This window comes from Panthera pardus, unplaced genomic scaffold (assembly GCF_024362965.1).
Source record: "Panthera pardus isolate Hobbes unplaced genomic scaffold, ASM2436296v1 HiC_scaffold_8, whole genome shotgun sequence".
Taxonomy (NCBI): domain Eukaryota; kingdom Metazoa; phylum Chordata; class Mammalia; order Carnivora; family Felidae; genus Panthera; species Panthera pardus.
In genome coordinates, this window is record NW_026527013.1 from 52,816,094 (window position 1) to 52,837,740 (window position 21,647).

At 49.5% G+C, this 21,647-nt stretch overlaps 1 protein-coding gene across 1 annotated transcript in view; it reads left to right on the forward strand.

The window, feature by feature from the left end:
- Positions 1–21,374, forward strand: part of SLC6A1 (solute carrier family 6 member 1) — a 43,524-nt gene extending 22,150 nt beyond the window's left edge. Inside the window, exons 2-16 of the mRNA XM_019428147.2 lie at positions 506–568; positions 2,264–2,593; positions 3,000–3,131; positions 3,923–4,023; positions 5,121–5,230; positions 6,930–7,062; positions 9,864–9,998; positions 10,217–10,320; positions 10,642–10,766; positions 12,139–12,251; positions 12,667–12,798; positions 14,294–14,396; positions 15,979–16,079; positions 16,935–17,102; positions 18,995–21,374. Coding sequence (XP_019283692.1) covers positions 2,356–2,593; positions 3,000–3,131; positions 3,923–4,023; positions 5,121–5,230; positions 6,930–7,062; positions 9,864–9,998; positions 10,217–10,320; positions 10,642–10,766; positions 12,139–12,251; positions 12,667–12,798; positions 14,294–14,396; positions 15,979–16,079; positions 16,935–17,102; positions 18,995–19,099 — 1,800 coding nt within the window. The 5' untranslated portion in view covers positions 506–568; positions 2,264–2,355 and the 3' untranslated portion in view covers positions 19,100–21,374. The remainder of the gene's footprint in view (positions 1–505; positions 569–2,263; positions 2,594–2,999; positions 3,132–3,922; positions 4,024–5,120; positions 5,231–6,929; positions 7,063–9,863; positions 9,999–10,216; positions 10,321–10,641; positions 10,767–12,138; positions 12,252–12,666; positions 12,799–14,293; positions 14,397–15,978; positions 16,080–16,934; positions 17,103–18,994) is intronic.
- The last annotated feature ends 273 nt before the right edge of the window (positions 21,375–21,647 follow it).

The following is a 21,647-nucleotide window of genomic DNA, read 5'->3' on the forward strand; positions in this document are numbered from 1 at the left end:
TTGGGTTTTGGAGGGTTTTTTTTTAATGAACAGATTTGGGGGTGGGGAGTGGGCAAAATTAGGATCATACTAAATGAACTATTTTGAGGTCTGCTTCTTTCACTCCATAAAACAAGGTACCGTCTCTCGTGTTCTTAAGGTGGTCTTTTACAACATTTCTGCATGTTTGGTTGGAGGATGGAGAAAAATCTCAGCGGGGTTCGCTGGCTCCCAGTTGGGCCCTGAGGAGCTGCGTCCTCTCTGTCGCCTTCTCTTTTCCTTCTCATAAAATGATGGAGTGATATCCTTGCCTTGCCCTCAAGGCAAGGTCCTGAGATGGCAGCAGGCCCCTTCCAGCATGTTCCCAGTGCCCCGTGGCCAGCACCACACTGCATGGACTCACGTGGTCACCCGGCAGGGGCGCTCAGAGAGAGGCTTCCTGCACCCCTGCCGCTCTCCCCCCAGGGCTGCCCATTAGCCACTGCCTGCCAGCTCACCAGGGTCCCTCCTCATGTCTGCTTTTCAGGATCCCACCCAGGGGCTGCAGAGGGCACTGCTCTGGAGCTGACACACCACTGAAAATCATCAGGTAACATCTGTAACCAAAATCATTACAACCATTTGTGGAGTTCTCTCTGTAAACCAGTCAGGTGAAAAGTACTCTTACAGCTATTAAAGCTTAGTTTTGCCACCCTTCTACAGGCTAGATAAGATTACTCCCATTATATAGATGAAGAAACTGAGGCTAGAGCAATAAAAAACAGTGCTTAGGGTCACTCAGCTTGTAAAAGGCAGACTGGAGATTTGAATCTAGGATGGGACCGAGCCCAACGTCATACACCATCCTCTACCCCACACTGGCTCTGGAACTAAAGAGGTAAGGAGAGTGCAGGGTGTAGGTGGGATATATCTTGGGTCAGAGAGGTCATGTAAACTAGTGGTCCTTCTTCAACTGATGGCTGGGACTGGCTCCCAGCATAAGAATCTCCTTTTGCAGAATTTGTTAAATGTATGGATTCAGGATGCATCTCCTTGAGATTCTGATGTGGGACATCTGGCGTGTGACCTGGGAATCTGCATCGTTACAGAGTTTCGCAAAGAACTTGGAAGCGTGGCCAGGCTTGGGGTTGCTGAGAAAATAGTAACAAGTCCCCACCATTTGCCAGGTGCAGGGTCCTCATTGAATAAACAAAGAACAACCGCCCAATGAAGGACATACTATTATCATAACTCAATTTTTTAATATATTTTTAAATTTATTTTTTAACTTACATCCAAGTTAGTTAGCATATAGTGCAACAATGATTTCAGGAGTAGATTCCTTAATGCCCCTTACCCATTTAGCCTCTGCCCCCTCCCACAACCCCTCCAGTAACCCTCAGTTTGTTCTGTGTATTTAAGAGTCTCTTATGTTTTTGTCCCCCTCCCTGTTTTTATATTATTTTTGCTTCCCTTCTCTTATGTTCATCTGTTTTGTATCATAAAGTCCTCATATGAGTGAAGTCATAGGGTATTTGTCTTTCTCTGACTAATTTCACTTAGCATAATACTCTCCAGTTCCATCCACGTAGTTGCAAATGGCAAGATTTCATTCTTTTTGATTGCCGAGTAATACTCCATTGTGTGTGTTCTTTATTTATCCATTTATCCGTAGATGGACATTTGGGCTCTTTCCATACTTTGGCTATTGTTGATGGCACTGCTATAAACATTGGGGTGCATATCATAACTCAATTTAAAAGATCAGGAGAGCAGGGCCTAGAGAGGTTAAAAAATATTTAACACAGCTCACACAGCTCAAATGTGAAAGAGGACTGTGATGATGAGAGTCTGTGCTTATATACCGCCTTCACTCACCACCTGTACTGGGTCACCTCCCTGTTCCAGCCCATGGTTAAGCCCCACCATTACATTGGTCATGGTTACTATGACCTCAGGGAATGAGAAATCTAGTTGTACCCCACGAGGCAAAGATGAGGAACACTTAATATTTCTGTCTGAATATTTGGTCTCCTCGGTTTTCTTCTCTGGGCAAGACCCATGACGAGGGCATGTGACGCAGATGCAAGTTTGACGTTAGCTCAGGAGCTATGAAGACACCACATCCCCACGCACAAGTCTAGAAACAAAGGGTACTACCCTTCCTCTAGGAGAAAGAGGGCTTATGAGAGAGCCTTCTCCAGCTCCTAGGTTGTTTGGGGTTATTTTATTTTTGTAATTTTGGGGCAACTCCAGGATCTTGCCACCCTTCTGTGCCTATCACCCCACCCCTCTCTTCTCCCAGGGTGACCTTGAGCCGCAAAACTGCTGTCCGCGTGGACCGGGGCCGACATCGCACGTCCATCTGCCAGGACCTCTGTGTCCAAACTCCGAGACATGGCGACCAATGGCAGCAAGGTGGCCGATGGGCAGATCTCCACGGAGGTCAGCGAGGCCCCTGTGGCCAATGACAAGCCCAAAACTCTGGTGGTCAAGGTGCAAAAGAAGGCAGCGGACCTTCCAGACCGGGACACGTGGAAGGGCCGCTTCGACTTCCTCATGTCCTGTGTGGGCTATGCCATCGGCCTGGGCAACGTCTGGAGATTCCCCTATCTCTGCGGCAAAAACGGAGGTGGTAGGTGCTGGCCTGGCAACCTCCCAGCCGGGCCTGGACCCCTTGGAGAGTGTCACACTTGGGCGTTTTCTGGGGCAAACTCAGGGGAAGGGGTCCCCTAAAGACTCCAAAGGGAGTACCAGGCCCCATTTCCTGTTTCTTGTCCCTTAACCAAAAGATTCCCAAAAGGACAAGTGTCCTTTGTTAACACCACCAAAAAGTTCACCTCTTCATTTTGCAAAGAACGGGGGACATAGTTTGAGCAAAGGACATCCTTGGACCTCAGTTTGGCTGTGGGTGCTGCTTTTGAGGCAGAGGGTAAGGATATCATGGCCGGGACCCGAAAATGCCCTGCCGTGATGCTCCCTCTGACCAGGGCTTCTCCAAAGCCTTGGGGTCACGAGCGTCTCTCTTCTCAACCCCACAGGGGCCTTCCTGATCCCCTACTTCCTGACCCTTATCTTTGCGGGGGTCCCTCTCTTCCTGCTGGAGTGCTCCCTGGGCCAATACACATCCATCGGGGGCCTGGGGGTGTGGAAGCTGGCCCCCATGTTCAAGGGTAAGTCTGCAGAGTGGGGGGCCATGTGCTGGTGCTCCTGCCCACAGAACTATGGTGAAACCAGGCCCTTCCTGGCACTTCCATCCCCACTGGAGAGGGGGACCTGCTCGGTTCGCTTCTGAGCAGAGTGGAGCCCTCACAAGGAACTAGGTGATAGATGGTGGCATTGACTATAATCTAGGGTGAGGGAGGTGGACAGGAGTGCCCAGTGCAGAGGCCACCCCCCCCCCCCACCAGCCTGCTGTCCTGTGAATTTATTTCCCTAGCCAGGGCTGGTGCAATTTTCTTTGCTTCCTTACTCAGTGCCTGACACTCAGATAGATATGTGGAGAAGCATTCTTGCCTGGCAAGCTCAGACTCCTGCCCCACCTGCAACCAGCCAGTGCTGGGCCGCAGACCCAAGTTCCCACTTGCCAGATGTGTGTGACCTTAGCTAAGTTCCTAATTCTCTCTTAGCCTCAGTGCCTCAATAACACCTGTCTCCAAGGGCCAGTGAGCTGGTGGGCATCATGGAAAATGATAAGAATGGCACTCACTGGACAGTTATAATTTTTTTTAATGTTTATTTATTTTTGAGAGAGACAGAGACAGAATGCGAGTGGGTTAGGGGCAGAGAGAGTCCGAAGCAGGATCCAGGCTCTGAGCCGGCAGCACAGAGCCTGATGCAGGGGTTAAACTCACAGACCGTGAGATCATGACCTGAGCCGAAGTCAGACGCTCAACCGACTGAGCCACCCAGGCGCCCCATGTAATTATTCTATGAAATGTCATGCTGGCGTGTCCACTCCCAGGTGTGGGCCTTGCCGCTGCTGTGTTGTCATTCTGGCTGAACATCTACTACATCGTGATCATCTCCTGGGCCATCTACTACCTGTACAATTCCTTTACCACAGTGAGTGGACCCTTGCACCGCCCCCTCCAGAAGGAGCCAGACCCAGAGCCTGCTCTCTGTCTGCTGGGACTACCTTTCTGCTCACAGTGCTGTTCCTTGGGTGGAGGGTGTGGTTTGTGTTCAGTGGTCCCTGTCTCCCTGCAAGTTGTAGCACCATGAACCAACAGCTGCTCTGGGCCAGCCACTGAGCCAGGTGCTTCATGGAGGCTAACATCTACTCCTCTTGACACCCTTCTTTTTTTTTTTTTTTAACGTTTATTTATTTTTGAGACAGAGAGAGACAGAGCATGAACGGGGGAGGGACAGAGAGAGAGGGAGACACAGAATTGGAAGCAGGCTCCAGGCTCTGAGCCATCAGCCCAGAGCCCGACGCGGGGCTCGAACTCACGGACCGTGAGATCATGACCTGAGCCGAAGTTGGACGCTTAACTGACTGAGCCACCCAGGCGCCCCTTGACACCCTTCTTAAGGTGGCTTTTGTTAGCTCATTTCATACAGACCCAGACTTCCTTGGTTCCAGTCCTGACCCCAGGATATACCAGCTGTGCAACTTCGAGAAAGAAACTTAACCTCTCTGAGCCACAGTGCTCATTTATACAATGAAGGTAGAAAGGAAACCTGCCTCATAGAGTTGTTGTGAGGATTAAGGAGTAAATATGTGCAAAAGGCTTAGGATTATACCTCACAAAGAACAAGTACAGTAAAGTGTTCACTGTTAACATCAGTGTGCAGAGGGTCAAACAGGCGAGATCTCTTACTCAAGGTCACATAGCTAGGAAGCGGCCCCCAGGTGAACACACAAGATATTGTGGTGCTGCTCAGAAAGCTGGTTTTCAGAGGGATATGATCAAGGTTCAAGTTTCAGCTCTGACACTTAGGAGCTGTGCGATCTCGAACAAGTTGCTGCCCCTCTCTGATCTCTAAAATGGGGATCTCAACATGACCTGCACCTGAGAGCTGTTGAAGAGGGGAGGCGAGGTAATGGATGGCTATGAGGAGGCTCGGGGGACTGTGAGGATGGACAAGGTACGCTGGGACCACTGTTGCCATCCCCTGGGGGCTCAGTTGTGTTTGTCCGTGCCCCTGTGCCTTTGCAGACGCTGCCGTGGAAACAGTGTGACAACCCCTGGAACACAGACCGTTGCTTCTCCAACTACAGCGTCGTCAACACCACCAACATGACCAGCGCCGTGGTAGAGTTCTGGGAGTAAGTGTGGGGCCATCGGTGACAGGGGTGCCTATCAGCCAGGGCCAGCAGGAGACAGAGGCACCCTCAAAAGGGTGATGGGAGCTGATGATGTGTGCAGGGCTGAGGGGGAAGCGAGGGAGAGTGAAGTCCCTTTCTCCCTCCTAGAGAGCTGGGCCATGGAAAGGGCCACTAGTTACAAACTAGGGAGAATGAATTGCTTCAGTACAGAGAATGAATTCCCGCCTTCTCTCTCCTCCTGACCAGTGGCTCCTGCCATTGGTCAAACCTAGCTAGAAGCCAGAGGACAAAGGAGCCAGCCATATAGGCATAGCAGCCAGCCTCCTGGGGCACAGAACAGAATGGACAAGGGTGAAGAGTGAGCCCCCGGAAGGGAGTAACCAGCACAGGACAAGGAGAATTGCCAGGAGAGGCCAACAAAATCCCAGCTCATCCTGAAAACCAGTCCAGTCTACTTAGAATCCCAGAGTTGTTTGGACTAAAGGCACACATGCACACACACACACATGCATACACACACACACACACACACACATACACACACACACACACACACATACACACACGGTACATACTGAAGGCCGTGCTGATTGTATCTTCAGGAGAGCACATCATAGATTGTGTGTTGGGATATTGATTTTCCTAAAAGGGGCCTTGGGATCCAAATCTCTTTGGCATGAAGGAGGCATTTGTGTTGGGTAGCTTGAAAGGGTCTGGGAGCACTCTGGAAGGTTCCACAGCACCTTAGATAAGCTGCCAGGAGGAACTGTTCTCAGGAGGTGTCAGAACACGTGATGCTAGTCTTTGTGCAGAAATGTCCTTGGCTAGATTGGTCTCCTTACAAATAAAATTAGATTCTTTGGCTTCTGCTTCTTTCCAGCATCTGCCACATACCCATTCCGGACTGCATTCAGCCATTTATTCAGTAAACATTTCTTGAGTGCTTACTGTGTGCAGTGTGGTTAGAGGCATGGCAAACATAAGCAAACAGGCAGTCGTAACACCAGATGAGTAAGGCTAAGAGGGGGGGATGCACGGGAGGCTAGAGGTGCCCCAAGTTGGTACCTGGACCAGCCCAGGTGAGGAGTGACATCTAAGGATGAAAACCACATAGGAAGGACAGGTGTCAGCAGGAGGAAGAGAATGCATGAAGGCTTGGAGGCAGGTGAGCGCAAGCCAGGCACAGGTGAGGGGATGGGAGTCGTCCAGGCTGATGAGCATTTGAGGGGCTTCAGGGGGGGCTGAGACTGGAGAGAAAAGTAGGGCCAGCCCAGAAGGGCCTTGCAAGGTCAGCCTGGGGGAGGCTGGGCTTCATGCTGAGGAAGTAAAGAGCTATTCACTGTAGGGTTTTAAGCAGGTGAGTGATACGATCAGATGTACCACTTAGAAGGGCCTCTGGGGCTAGAAGGGAGTGGGGACAGAGCAAAAATGAAGGTGAAGGTCTAGCTAGGAGGGCACTGCAGCCATGGTGAGCAATAAGGGTGGCCAGACTAAGGTTCCGGCAGGTCCCTTGAGCAAATAGCACACTCTCTGCCAATTAGTATAATGGACCCCACGGTCTCCAGCCAGCTCCTGGATCTCAGTGACCACAGATGTCAGCACAGTCCCAGTGGAGGATGTCATCTGTGTTCAGTCCCTGGGTACCCCCAGGTCACTCCAGCTCCCACGTGACTTTCTGCTCTCTCCACTGTTCCACTAGGCGGAATATGCATCAGATGACAGACGGGCTAGATAAGCCAGGTCAGATCCGCTGGCCTTTGGCCATCACCCTGGCCATCGCCTGGATCCTTGTGTATTTCTGTATCTGGAAGGGTGTTGGCTGGACTGGAAAGGTAAGGCCTGTGCACAGTGGGGACCAGAAGGGGACAGATCTACAAGGGGATTTCTGCTCTGGGCAAGGAGTCTGCACCTCAAGGAATCCCGTCGAACCTGGAGTGAAGCAGTTCTCTTCATCTCCCTCTGCCTTGGTTTCCTTTCCTGTAAAATGGGAATAATAACACTACCTACCTTCTGGGCAGCTCTGAGGATTACATACCACAATGCAAGTCAGACAGTTACACAGAGCCATGACAAAACACGTGGTAAACTTTGCTCAAGGACCATTGAACAAACTGTCCCCGCACATCTCCACTGAGCCAGGCCTTGTAGGGTGATCCAGAGATGAATATTCCACATCCCAGCCTTTGAGGAGCATCAGAAATGGATCAATGAATGGTTAAATACTCAGGCCCTGTTCTGGAACAGTCCTGAGTTTAGATCCCAACTTCCCTGTTTACTTGGCTAGGTGACCTTAGACAGGTCACTGCTCTGAAACTCCATTTCCTTCTTTAAAAAATGGGGCTTATCTGTTGGTTTGTCATGAAAATCAAATGGGATGATGATTTTGTAAAGCTCTCAGCTAGCGAGAGGAATTGTACTTGTTTTGTTTTTGTTATTGGCAAGGGCAGAGCAGGTCAAGCTTGGAGGGGCGGGAGGTCCATCCTGGGGACATCTGGGGAGCTCACCAATCAAGTTAGGGGTAAGGGACTGGCCTCACTCCCATTCCTTTCTCCTTAAAGCCCCACCCCAGGAGTCCAGGGACAGAAGATGGCTCAGCCTGTCACTGGCCCTAGCCTGAAGGGAACTTAGAGGAGACCTGTCTGAGTTCTTATAGCAAGTAAGGGAGAGAAGGGATTTGAACTGAATCAGGCAAGAGCAGGGAGGTCCAGACTACCTAAGCTGATGTGAGCAAAACAGAACCTTAACAAATTCCATGCTTGGGCATGAGTGCAGGTGATGAAAAACTCACCAGTTCCAGTCTGGTGGGACCTTTGGACCTACCAGTTCTCAGTTCCAAATCCAGTGTCAAAACCTCTCGAATGTGTCCTTAGACTAGGCAGTCAGGAGGAGGGCACAGGTGTCTCCCATCCCGATTTTAAGAAACAGAAGAATGTAGGGGCTAAAGGCACTGGAAGAAATAGAGCTCAGCTTGAATCTCAGGCCCCTGATTCCTAGCTGTGTGTGCTTGGGCAATCTATTTCACCTCTCTGTGCCTCAGTCTCCTCATCTGTTAAATGGATACAATAATAGTACCTTACAGGGTTGTCATAAAGACTGAGGAGAATAATCTATGCAGAATATGTAGCATATGCCTAGCCACCATATACCATATACCATGTAGACAATCCATGATATCAGTTATCTTTTGAGTGAGTCATCCAATCCATCAGTAAACACTTATTAAGCACCTAGTGTATACCTGACTCCATTCTGAACATGGAAGACAGATTAAAGTGTAAGACCTAGGCAATATATATTAAGCATGTTGTATGTCCTCTGAGTAGGCAGGTTGATTGTATCCATTTTCCAGACAGGAAAATTCTTGGTTCAGAGAGGATAAGAAATTGATCCAACGTCACACAGCTTATAGGTGCTGCAGATGTTTCAAATTCCTTTTTCCTAATTCCGAGTACAGTGGTGTTTCTAGTGGATTATGGCTGCCTTTCCTAACCCTGAAGAATCTCAGATCCATTGAGGGAAATGAAACTATGAAATACAAGGGTTATTGAATTTGAAAACTGCTCTTTCACAACAGCGGACAAAGAAGTGTAATCTCAGACAATGACATCAGTCTTTTGATTATCAATTTGGCAAAAAAAAAAAAAACCCAGTGCTGGCACCTTTGTGGGGAAGGTGCGCTCTGAAATGCTGGACAAAGTTCGGTTTCTGGAAGGTAATTGAGCAATATGGATCACAAGCCATTGAGAAATTTATCCCTTTTTAGTCAATAATTCTACAAAATTTTCCCAAGAGTGGTATAATAATTTTCTGGACAAAGTTTTATATATAGGGGTGTCCAATGTTGTATTACTGACATTCATATAAAATGCATAAAAAAGTTAGTGACATTCACATAAATGGATAACAGTAGGGGAAACTTTAAAAAGGATGGTAGAGCCTTCTGAGGGACTATTCTGCATAATTAAAGATCGCATTTTTAAGAGACAATAAAGCAATTTTTAGTAAAGAAATAAAGTTGTATGTACTGTGTTTTTGAATTTTAAACATGTTAAATGGAGATGTAAGTACATAATTTGAGCATCACTTTGTAAGAAAATGTGATCATATATGCAAAGCAAATTCTCAAAAGATGAACATTAAAATGTTCACCCCCATGCTTTTATGTACTAGGCATTTATTGAGTGTTTCTTATATACCATGGGCCGTTCTAGGCACTGGGAAAACAGAACTGAACAAGACAAGTCCTCTCCTTCATGTAACTTAAATTCTAGGAGCTGTTGAAGGGAAATTTGTGTGTGTGTGTGTGTGTGTGTGTGTGTGTGTGTGTGTGTGTGTGTAAAATTTTCCTGACACCATATTGTACTTGAACAATTTAGACAAAAGTCAAAAAATAAAGGAGGGGTCGAGGGAAGGAAACTCCAGGTGCTGAGCTGGTTGGTTCATACTCCAAGGAGAGGCTTCAGAAAAGTGGACAAACACAGCCAGTTAGGAATCCAGGAAGGCTTCCTGGAGGAAGATGAACTGGAAGTAAGCCCAGGGCCACAGGAGATACTGATGTAGGTGAAGTGGGGGGAGGGGAAGAATGGGCGCGCTGGAGTGGGGGTGACGACCTCGTTGCCAACTCTTCTCCCAGGTGGTTTACTTCTCCGCCACCTATCCGTACATCATGCTGATCATCCTGTTCTTCCGTGGAGTTACGCTGCCCGGGGCCAAGGAGGGCATCCTCTTCTACATCACACCCAACTTCCGCAAGCTGTCCGACTCTGAGGTGAGTGCCTTCCCAGGGCCCCGCCCCTCTGGCCGGGTGAAGGGCCCACCTGAGTCCTGAGCCACCGTTTACCAGCTTTAGGAAAAGTTCCTGTACCTCTCTATCCCTCATGGAAACCAAGATGGTTGCCAGGTAGAGCTGGTTACCACGTGTAAAAGGCCATGGGGCACTGTGGCAATGATTATAATTTTGACTAGTTTTTGATCATCCACTTATAGGTGTGGCTGGATGCGGCAACCCAGATCTTCTTCTCCTATGGACTGGGCCTGGGATCCCTGATCGCTCTCGGGAGCTATAACTCCTTCCACAACAATGTCTACAGGTGCGGGAGCCCAAGAGCCCCTTCCTTCCCGGCCACGCCTCTCTAAGGTCAAGCCTGCACGTGACCACGCCCCCGTACAGACTACGCCCCCTGGCCTATCTCTACTTTCAGCTCCACTCCTCTCTAAGCCGATTCCTTTGTGGCCACTCCTTCCTCTTCCACCCCTTCCCTGGGATGGGGTGGGGGCACCTGCCCTGTGGCCCTTCTCCCAGGCATCCTTTTCTGCCCCTGCCCCTCATCCCTCAGCCCTCCTAACCACTGCTCCTAGCTCGCCTCCTGACCAGCCCCACCCTCACTGACTCCGCCCTTTCCTCTCTGCAGGGACTCCATCATTGTCTGCTGTATCAATTCGTGCACCAGCATGTTCGCAGGATTTGTCATCTTTTCCATCGTGGGCTTCATGGCCCATGTCACCAAGAGGTCCATTGCTGATGTGGCGGCCTCAGGTTCGGGCCGCCCATTGGAGGGCACGGGCTCCTGGGGTGGGAGGGGATAACGCGCGGCATCTGTGGCCATCGTCAACATCACCAGCAGCAGCCTGGGGACAAGCCTTCGGGCAGAGGGAAGAGCCAGTACACAGGCCTGGAGACAGGGATGAGTGTGGTGTGTGGGCTCCCTGGCATTGAGCATCACTATGTGCCAGGCAGGGCACGGAGCATTTTAGTTGGAACGCCTCTCTGAAACTTTCCAACACGATGTAGCAGACACTTTTGTTATCCCATTTACTAGGTGAGGAAACTGAGGCTCATGGACCACGTTCTCCAAGCTAGAAAAGTGGTGGAATTGGAATTGAACATCCACCTAGCCGATCAAGAACCCTGGGCTCTTAATCCCGTGACCATACTGGCTCTTCCAAGCACAATGCTGCCTTTTGCAGGGAGGAGACAGACTCTTTCTTGCCCCCTGGGATATAAACCTTGTTCCAACTCAGACATGCTCACCACCCTAACACAAAGTGCCTGAATCTTTGCTTTTGTCCCACTGCCAAACACGTCCTCACCAAGCAGGCTGTACCCACTCTGTTCACCACACAGTCATCAGTGCTGCAGGGTCCCAGGAGAACCCCAGGCAACCCTCACCTCCCTACTCACCCAAGAAAGCAGTGAGATGAGGGCCCCACTGTATACACAACAGAGGCCCTGAGGCTCAGGGAGGCATCTTCTCAATCATGGAGAACTGGGCTGGTCATGTGGAAAGGAACTTTCTCCACTGATGTCATCTTCCCTCCAATGGCCAGCTCGTTTCTCTGGGACTCCCCAGCCGCCACCCCCCCTTTCCTGAGCCAGACCCAGGGAGGATACAGTTTCTTTCCTTCTCCTTCTAAGGTTTCCCCTGATCTCTTGACTACCCCCTACCCAGACGCTCAAACACAATATTGATCTCTTTAAGCCTTCTCCTTCCCTGTGCTCCCCAAAGGTACCACCGTCCAGGAGCCAGGACAGCCCCAGCATCATTCTGGACCCTTCCTTCACCTTCACTCCACAAACCAGCCAATACCAGGACCTGCCCTTTCCACCTCCTCACTATCTCTCCATCGGGTCATCTCTCTGCACCCGCACTGTCCCCACTGCTGGTCAAGCCACCAAAGTCCCTCATTTCATCTCACTGGCACCCTGGCCTCCAGACATAACCCTACTCCCTCCCCTGCCCACACGCACTCTGTATCCTCATCTAGGAAAAGGGGGGCTGACGACACTCACCCAAAAGGTTACTCTGAAGATGAAATGCAATAAAACTCAGAACGTGGGTAGTGTGCTGGGTATGCTGTAGGGGCTCAGTACCTTTTTTTTGTTTTATTTTTTACCCTTCACTTCACAGGCCCTGGCTTGGCATTCCTGGCATACCCGGAGGCAGTGACCCAGCTGCCCATCTCTCCCCTCTGGGCCATCCTCTTCTTCTCAATGCTGCTGATGCTGGGCATTGACAGCCAGGTGAGGATGGCCTCCCTGGCACTTTGAAGAGCCCCCAGCCAGCTTTGTGGGTCTGGGAATAAGCAGGGAGAGGAGGCCATTGTCTCAGGCCCCCAGGAAGATGGTCAAGAGTTTCAGACCCCTAGCCTGTTCCACCACATGAGACTTCAGGGATCAGCTCATCCACTTTCCCCATTTTCCAGATGGGGAAACTGATGTCCAGAGGGAAAGGACCCCGGCGAGTTCCCTGGACTGATGTCCAGAGGGAAGGGTCACAAAGAGAGGCAGAGGCAGAATCAGGCCTGGATCCTGGGGCCCTCCTAGCCCTGCTATCCCGACATTGCTGGACCCCTTGGGTCTTGCCCCAGAGAGTCAGGCTTTGGGTGGGTTGGGGCTGGGGTCCGCTGCATGTGGCTGACCTTTGACCCCCTTGAAGTTCTGCACCGTGGAGGGCTTTATCACGGCCCTGGTGGACGAGTATCCCAGACTTCTCCGCAACCGCAGGGAGCTCTTCATTGCTGCCGTCTGCATCGTGTCCTACCTGATTGGCCTCTCTAACATCACCCAGGTGAGCTCACTGGGCACGTGGCTCGCCTCTGGTGCAGCCACTTCCAGGTCCTCTCCACCCCAGCCTTGTACTATGTCACCCTTCGTCTTTTCGTTGAGCACCATCTCTGTTCCAAGCCCTGTACACACAGCAGTGGGTCAGACAGGGTCCCCGCCCTTAGGGTGGGATGGTGGGAAACACACACACTGAGTTAGAAATGATAAGACACAGCCAGAGAATACAGCCCGTACCCCAGCCAGGGGCACCCAGGACTGCTTCCTGGAGGAAGGGATACAGAGACTGTGTTTTTAAAAACTCACAAAAATTAACTGGAGAGTCGAGCTGGAGTTGAGCCTTTGACATCAAGACTGTCTCTTCTTCTTGTTCCCACTTTTCTTTTTTCTATCGATATTAATGAGCACTCCTGTCTGCATTCAAGGCCCTCCTGGTCTAGTCAGAAGGCATACATATAGCTGATGAATTGTACAATAAATATAAATGACCCTAAAGCCATGACCTCAGCCCTGTGGGTCTGCTTTATGATTGGCAAAACTACCCCTGGATTCAAATATAGCTCATTCCCAGAATATTGTTCATTTATTCCTTTATTCCTCCATAGTTGTTAAACATTCACCGTGGGCCTAGCAGGACACTGGAGATTCAACAGTTAACGTGACAGACACAGTATCTGCTCTCTTGGGGCTTACACTTGGGTGGGCAAGACTGACATACAAATTAGATCATTTCAGAGAGTGTTCAGTGCCCCCCCCCCGAAAAAGGGCAGTGGGACAGGGAATGACCAGTGAGAGTGGTCTCAGACAGATGCTACCTCAGACAGAGTAGTCAGGAGAGGGCCCTCTGAGGAAGTGGCAGTTGAGCTGAAACTCAAATGATAAGGAAGAGACAGCCAGGGGAAGATCGAGCTGGGGGAATAAAGCATAGCAGGTGCTAAGGTCCTGAGGTGGGCATGGGCTTGGTAAGTTTGAGGAGCAGAGGGAGTGAGGGGACAGATGTTGGGGATGCAGAACCACATCATGCAGGACCTTGCTGTCCAAAGCCATTTGTATTTTGTATTGTACTGCATTGCATTGCAATGTATTGTATTGTATTGTATTGTATTGTATTGTATTGTATTTTAATCTCTCAACTTTTGATGTGTTATATTTATGTCTTGTGTAATCCATGGAAGTTTTTAAGCAGGGAAGAGGCACAACTGATTTAACTTTGTGGAGAGCTGGCTCTAATGACCAGCTCCTCTCTCAGTCCTCCAGCATTCCCAGGAATGGGATGTTTTTCTTCCCCAGACATTTTCTTCCCAATTCCCAGGGAGGCAGTGATCACCTCCTCTCACAGTCACTGGGCCCTCGATGCTTCTTTCAATCTTCCCTTAAGCCTTCTCCCTGCAGCATCGTCTAACACTTACCTGGCCAGACTGCAAAGGCCATGTGGTCTGTGAACTGCGTGTCCTGGGCACTGGCCGGAAGTGGACCCCCTCTTACTACTTTTCCTCTTTTAGGGAGGCATTTATGTCTTCAAACTGTTTGATTACTACTCTGCCAGCGGCATGAGCCTACTCTTCCTTGTGTTCTTCGAATGTGTCTCCATTTCCTGGTTTTATGGTGAGTGTCAACTCTCCTTCCTCCTACCCTCCCTCATTCATTCATTCATTCAGTCAGTCATTCCTTTCTTCAGTTATCATTCAACAAAGACAACTTGAACACCAAGCCCTTTCTATACATTAGTTTACAACTCACCCTTGAACAACCCGGGTTGGAATGGCACAGTCTGCTTATTCTGCATGTAAATATAGTGCAGTGTTTTTTCTGATACTTTTTTCAGTATAGTACGGTGCTATAAATGTATTTTCTCTTCCTTCAGATTTTCTTAATCACATTTGTTTTCTCTAGCTTACTTCATTGTAAAAACACGGTACATAATGCATAGAACATACCAAATGTGTATTAGTCAACTGTTATTGGTAAGGCTTCTACTCAGCAGTAAGTTATTGGTGGTTATGTTTGTGGAGAGTCAGAAGTTATATGCAGATTTTTGGCTGCATGTTGGGGGATCAGTGCCCCTGGCTGCTACATTGCTCAAAGGTCAACTGTCGTTAGTCCTTACAACAATCTGATGAAGTTAGCACAGGAGATTCTATGCTTAGAAGATGGTATAAGACCAGTTAAATACATTCGTCGGAAATGGGAGCCAAAGTTTCTTCATAAATTTTGGGATAAGAGCATTTGAGATTTTATCTAGAAAAGTAAAACCAGGGGTTCCTGGGTGGTTTGGTTTGTTAGGCGTCTGATTCTTGATCTCAGCTCAGGTCTTGATCTCAGGGTCGTGAATTCAAAGCCCCACGTTGGGCTCCACATTGGGCATGAAACCTACTTAAAACAAACAAACTACAAAAAAAAGTTCTGAAGTTAAATATGTAACAAAAATGGGGCTATAATTAAAGGTATGCACTACCTTAGAACAAAGAATGGAGTAAACAGTGATTTTATGTGTGTCTGTGTTTTTTTTATGGCCTAAGTTTCCAGACCCCGCTACGTGATAGTCCAAAGTAATCCTCCCCTGCACGTTGATTATCACAGCGAGACGATTTTGAACTGTTTTCCTGGGTCCCTCTTAGTCCCTGATAGCCACTGTTCCTTCTTCACCTCCTCCTCCTCCTTGTCATCTCCCGCCTCACTCCCAACTGGCCTAATGTCAGATCCTCACTGGTCAGTGGCTCTGCTTAGAATTCGGGCAATGCCCAATGTCAGTCTTGGGAACTTCATGACACCTGTGATTTTCTGCCAGCTTTGAGGTTCTTCTTTGCAGTCTGTCCCCGGTTGCTTATAGCATCAGATCATCAGGGGAAAACGCCCTGTCCAGCAGAGCCTTGAAGAAATGTCTAGGCTAGCTGTTGGGTGGGAGGGACATTGAGAGAGGCGGGGACATCTTTATGAGCATATCCTTTTGTTGGTGGGTATTTTCATGTGAAGGTGCCTGGCTTTCCCACACAACCCACACGCTGGGGGGGTTGGTTATTGAATGCTTAGATCGCGAGGACCCCAGGGAGCATTAGCCCCCTGTTACAGACAAAGAAGCGGAAGCTCCGAGAGGTCAGGTGACTTACTCGTGGTCATACTGCAAGAAAGTGGCAGATTGGGGCTTCGAGCTCATTCATCCCTGCTGCTCTTGCTCCAAATGTCACAGGTGTCAACCGATTCTATGACAACATCCAAGAGATGGTTGGCTCCAGGCCCTGCATCTGGTGGAAACTCTGCTGGTCCTTCTTCACCCCAATCATTGTAGCGGTAAGGACAAGGCTTGACCAGCCCTGTTAGCGTGAGGCCAGACCAGGCCCTGGGGCCACTCAGGTCCAGAGAGAAACTTCTGGAAGCAAAGGCGCCCATTCCGTAATAATACTACTGCCTCCAGTTTGCTGAGCATCTGCTTTGTGCCCTGCATGGTACCGTGGTACGTTACATGGTACATTACACCATCCTCACAAACCTCGGCAAAATAGGCATTCTTGTGCCTGCTTTACCGCTGAGGGACCCAGGATCAGCCTGCCAGCATCACCCAGCTAGTTGGTACTGCGTTCAAACCAGGCGGGCCCGATTCTGAAGCTCAAACCAAGGGAGGCCTCTTATTCTCAGCATCCTTCATTGCCTTAGGCAGGAGGAAGCTGAGGCATGAGCAGGCCTAGGAGGGCTGCCCCAGTCCTTGGGGTGGGGGCTAGGCCACTCTGTATGTTGTGTCCTGCACAAAGACACTGGGCTGATGGACGACCAGAGGCTGATTTCCAGTCCTCATTCTGCTTGCCAAGCTGCTTATCTTGGAGGAAGGGTCCTCCCAGAGAGGGCACCAACTTCAAACTGGTCCTCCCAGAAGGACTGCCATTTTCTGCTGGTTGTCACCGAGAGGGAACCTTTGGCTATTGGTCCTTCCCGAAGTGGGTGCCTTTTTCTATTCTATACAAAGATGTCTTATGTACCAGCAGTGGCCTTGGGTGCAGGATTCCCAAGATACTGGGCCCTTATGAGGGTCAACCTCACGGCGAAGGAGGTGGTCAGTGGACCTATCAGCTTCAGGGTCTAGAAAGAGGCCTCGATTGTCCAATCTGGGTGACTGACTGTGCGCCATCCCCTCTCCTCCACCCTCCCCAGGGCGTGTTCATTTTCAGCGCTGTGCAGATGACTCCTCTCACCATGGGGAACTACGTTTTCCCCAAGTGGGGCCAGGGCGTGGGCTGGCTCATGGCTCTGTCTTCCATGGTCCTCATCCCTGGTTACATGGCCTACATGTTCCTCACCTTAAAGGGCTCTCTGAAGCAGGTAAGCCCCTTCTACACCCTTTAGATTGCTAGTCCCCTTACCCTGCTGTGCTGGGCACAGCCCCCTACCCTTGCGGAGCTCACAGTCTAGTTAGGATACAGACAGGCCAATATCCAATGACAATAGGGTGTTAGAAGTGCCATGATTTGGGTAAATCAAGGAGGTGGGTTAGCCCTGCCTGGGCTGGGGAGGGTTAAGAAAGGCTTCTTGAAAGAGGAGATAGCTAAGAAGGTGCCTAAGGATGAGCCAGCGGTAAAAGTAGAAGCACAGAAAGAATGTTTCTAGAAGGGGATGGAAAGGAAGCATTTGCAAAGGCCTAGGGGTATAAACTGCATATGGTGAACTGAAGGCAGAGCACTGTGACTGAATGGTAGAGAGGGGTGCAGAGGGGATGATAAGAGATGAGGTTGGGCATGTAAGAAGGTCAGGCTCATGAAGGGCTTTGAAAATTAGGACAAGAACTTTGGACTTTCTCCTGAGGGCAGAGGGGAGCCTCAAAGGTTTGAAACAGGTGAAGGGTAGGGTCGGATGTATTGAGGGCTTACTCTAGACCTCTTTTGTGGGCTTGATAAAGACAAAACATGGTCTTACCCTTGAGGAAAGATAATGTAAAGCATGCTGCCTTCAGCAGGGGCCTGCTAGCACATTCTAGGCCCATACCAGCTCTTTGTTAAATTATATGGACTTCTCAAGTGAAACAAGGCCATGTTGCAAGTACCCAAGTGCTAGAGATATTGATGGAGTAACTGCATGCTGAGATTTCACTGAGGAGAAGTGGATAATCAGAATGTGGAGGGCCTGGGATCAGTGGTTCTCAACCTTATTTCTACCAAGATGGACCTTCCAGACCAATCAGAGCCAGAAGAGGGAGCTCTATGGTCTGCGGCCTAAGGAGGACAAGGTGGAGGCTTGTGCGTAGCCCCTGGGCCAGGCTCCTCCTTTCACAGATGGAGAAACTGAGATCAGGTGGGATAAAATACTTCCCCACCCCTTGCAGTAAGTCATTAAGTCATTAGAGGAGCTGAGGCTTACAGCCCCTTCTTCCAACTCCAGGCCCAATGCTTTCATTTTCCACAATCCTCTGCTGAGTGCCCAAAGGCGGCCAGGTCTTGGAGTGGCAGAGAGGCAAAGGCAGTGCATTTGAGGAGGGGAGCTCAGCCTGTGCAAAGGCCCAGAGGTGGGCATCTCTGAAGACAGTGCATTATCTGAAGGGACAGGATTTCAGGGAATATGTGTAGAGAAGGTAGTGGGACATCCATTCAGGAAATACGTATTGAACCCCTACTATGTGACAGTATTATCGGTGCTAGAGACACATTTTGCCGTAAGAAAAATAGGCAAAAATCCCACCCTCCTGGGGCTTACATTCTAGTAGAGGAAGACCAACAATTAACAAAATAAAAACGTGTTAGATAAGGATGAGTACTGTGGAGAAAAATAAAGTAGAAAGGGGTTTTAGGGAGTGCTGAGCAAGGCCTTGCTGAGAAGGTAACACTGAGCCAAGACCTAAGGAGGTAGAGATTGAGCTAATTATCTGAGAGGAAGGATGTACCAGACAGGGCGAGTGCAAAGGCCCTGAGGCAGGTGTATGTTTGGCGTGCCTGAGGAGCAGTGAGGAGACCAGTGTGGCTGGAGTGGAGTAAGTGGTGGGGAGGGCAGGAGCGGCAGGGAGAGGGCCAGCGGGGAGCTATTACAATAACCCAAATGTGACAGATGCCACTCGGCCCGGGTAGGAACATGGGAGAGTATGGAGGATGTGGGGGTGAGGCTGGAGTCTGGGGGGGCACTCTGAAGGCAGAACAGGCAGGCAGGACAGACCTGAAAGGGGGGTGGGGGAAGGGAGCGGCCGGTCTTCCTCCCCCCACAGCCCAAATTCTCCCTGGCGCCCGCAGCGCATCCAGGTCATGATCCAGCCCAGTGAAGACATCGTCCGCCCCGAGAACGGCCCAGAGCAGCCCCAGGCCAGCGGCTCAGCCAGCAAAGAGGCCTACATCTAGGGGCGTCTGGCGGCTCCCCGACCCGACACTCTCACCCCCCTGACCTGGCTGAACGTGACCACCGCTTGCTGTCTGAAGATACCGTCTGTCTCAACCTACCTCGAGTGACGGCGAGTCCAGACATCATCACCATGCAGAGAGAGGGGAGGTGGGGGACAGTCACACCCCCGGTGGGCCCCGCCAGGGGCAGAGATACCCCACGGCTCCAGCACCTGTAGGCTGGTGACCTTTTTAATCTGGGCCCCATAAGCATCAAGCAATCAGCCTTTGTGACTGTGTGATAAATCCTTTTCATCCTGCCTGAGAGTGTGGTGTGGTGTGGCCACACACCTCGAGGCTTTTAGTCATGTTCCTGACTGTTCTCTTACTGCCGAAACCCACGACTCTTATCTCGGACTTCGCAGGAGTTCGGTTCCGTCAGAACGCTGCTCTGTACACACGAAAAGGGCATTTCGTATAATGGGGATTTCCAGGGAGAGCTCACTTGTACGAAGCAGGGAGCCGGCAGAGCTCTTACTTTCATTTTTTTGTTTATCCTTCCCGAGGCAGCTGGATAAAACAACCCCCCCCCCCTCCGAGGACCTCCATCCTTGTTCCCTGAGCTGCATCTCCAGCAATCTGTGGAGCGTCCTTCCCTGCCCCCTTCCCGCCAGGCCATTCTGATTGCACCTGGCCCAACAGCCATCATTCCAGACCGCCCAGCTCTCCCTCGCTCCCTCCTTGGAAAACTGCCACAAGCACAATTGATTTTTTTATCGCCATTCTGGGGGCCTGAGGTCCCTCTGGGGAAATTCCCTAATCAGGAGCCCCAGTTTCTCTGAGGCTGCCCCATTTTATGGAACGCAGATCAGGTGCGGAGGAAATCAAGGCGAAGGTTCGTCTGTCCTTGAGTCAAAATGGATGCGGTTCTCTTTCTGGCTCCCCTTTCTGCTGTGTCCTCACTGCCGCCCCTAGTCAAAATGCTGCCTTCTTCATTCATATTCCTCAGCGGGAATCCCCTCACTGCCAGGAAAATCTCCCCAGCCCACTAACTGAGGAGCTAGTGTTAACCCCGACCACCCCCACCCCCCCAAAGTGCTTCCAAGATTAAACTACTTCGTGGAGAAGTACTATTTGTTTCTTTCCGGAACTGGGCTCCGTGGTGGTGGTGGTGGTGCTGGTGCTGGTGGACAGCAAATCTGGCAAAGACACTTTCTTGCAAGTTCCGGTGACTCAGCGTTTCTCATTTGCCAGGAAGATGGGTTCCCATGTAGCAAACTGTATGTTGTGCCCCGTAGCTCCTTAGCTAGTTAGCTCACAAATCGTGTTTTACGACTAATCCTTAATAATTATGGTGAATTAACTGTGACCGTGGGTTTTTTAATCTCTTGTCATTCTCATCCGACAGTGACCAGCATACCAATTCTCGCAATAAGGTATGACCCTCAGAATATTAAGCACATCCTTGTAGAGAAAACAAAAAGTACGTGTACACGTAGAAAGGCACACACCTATACGTTCATCCTCGCGCGTGGTATATAGGGTCTTACTTGGTAATGTGTAGGGAATCTCAGACCTTTTCCTGAGGTCATCTGTAAAATAGTCTCATTGCTAAGGCATCCCACATGCCAACTGGTGAATCCATGATCAAGATGCTTACGTGTTGTTACATTGTAGGGTTTAGGATGAAAGGAACCCTTCACTGTGTCTCATGGTCCCACCTCCCCAGCCTGTGTGAATTCCTTTAGAATAAGGGCAGGAAGACTTCTGACATTCTCTTTGTCCTTCAATGTGAAACTAAGACCAAGTCTTTCCAAGATAAATGCAGTGTACTTAATGTTTGTAAGCAAATCTAATTGAGATGTTTGGCAAGAAATCCCCTAACTGATTTCCATCCAAACCTACTTATATAGCACAATATTCCGTGTCGTACAATTTCTGTGAGAACTGTGAATATGTGTACCTTTTTTTAGTATTTGCCCTGGGGGAGAAGATATTGTATTATCATATATGCTTTTTTTGCAATAAGGATTTATTCTCAGAACATCAAGTAAATCTATCTCTATATAAAAAAAATATATGTAATATATACATATTCAAACTATATACAGAGCCTGTTTTAAAAAAAATTACACTATTATTTAGAAAAATTATCTGTTCTATGGACCAAATGTAAAATATTTATAAATGAAGATGCATTTTAAATGTCTATAAATGGTGTCATAACTAGAGCACGGGCGTTATGTACGTTTCTAAGAATTTAGAGGAAAAATAATAAAGGTTCTATGATATACGATGGCAGACCTTCAGTTCTTTGAGTTGCGGATACAAGAGCCTCGTTCACTGGAACAGCAACACATACACACAAAACTGCTTTTTTCCCCAACAGGGAGAGAGATGTGGGCTCAAAACTCCAGAAAGATACAGCTGGGCTTCCCAAAACCCTGGAATGAGTGAATAAAAAGTGACTCTGAGCTACGTAAGGGAGGTTTTTTCACTCATAAGCAGGGCTCTGAAAGGCCACAACTCTCTGTTAAACTGCAAGCTGCCTCCCACCCAGAAGGAAGAC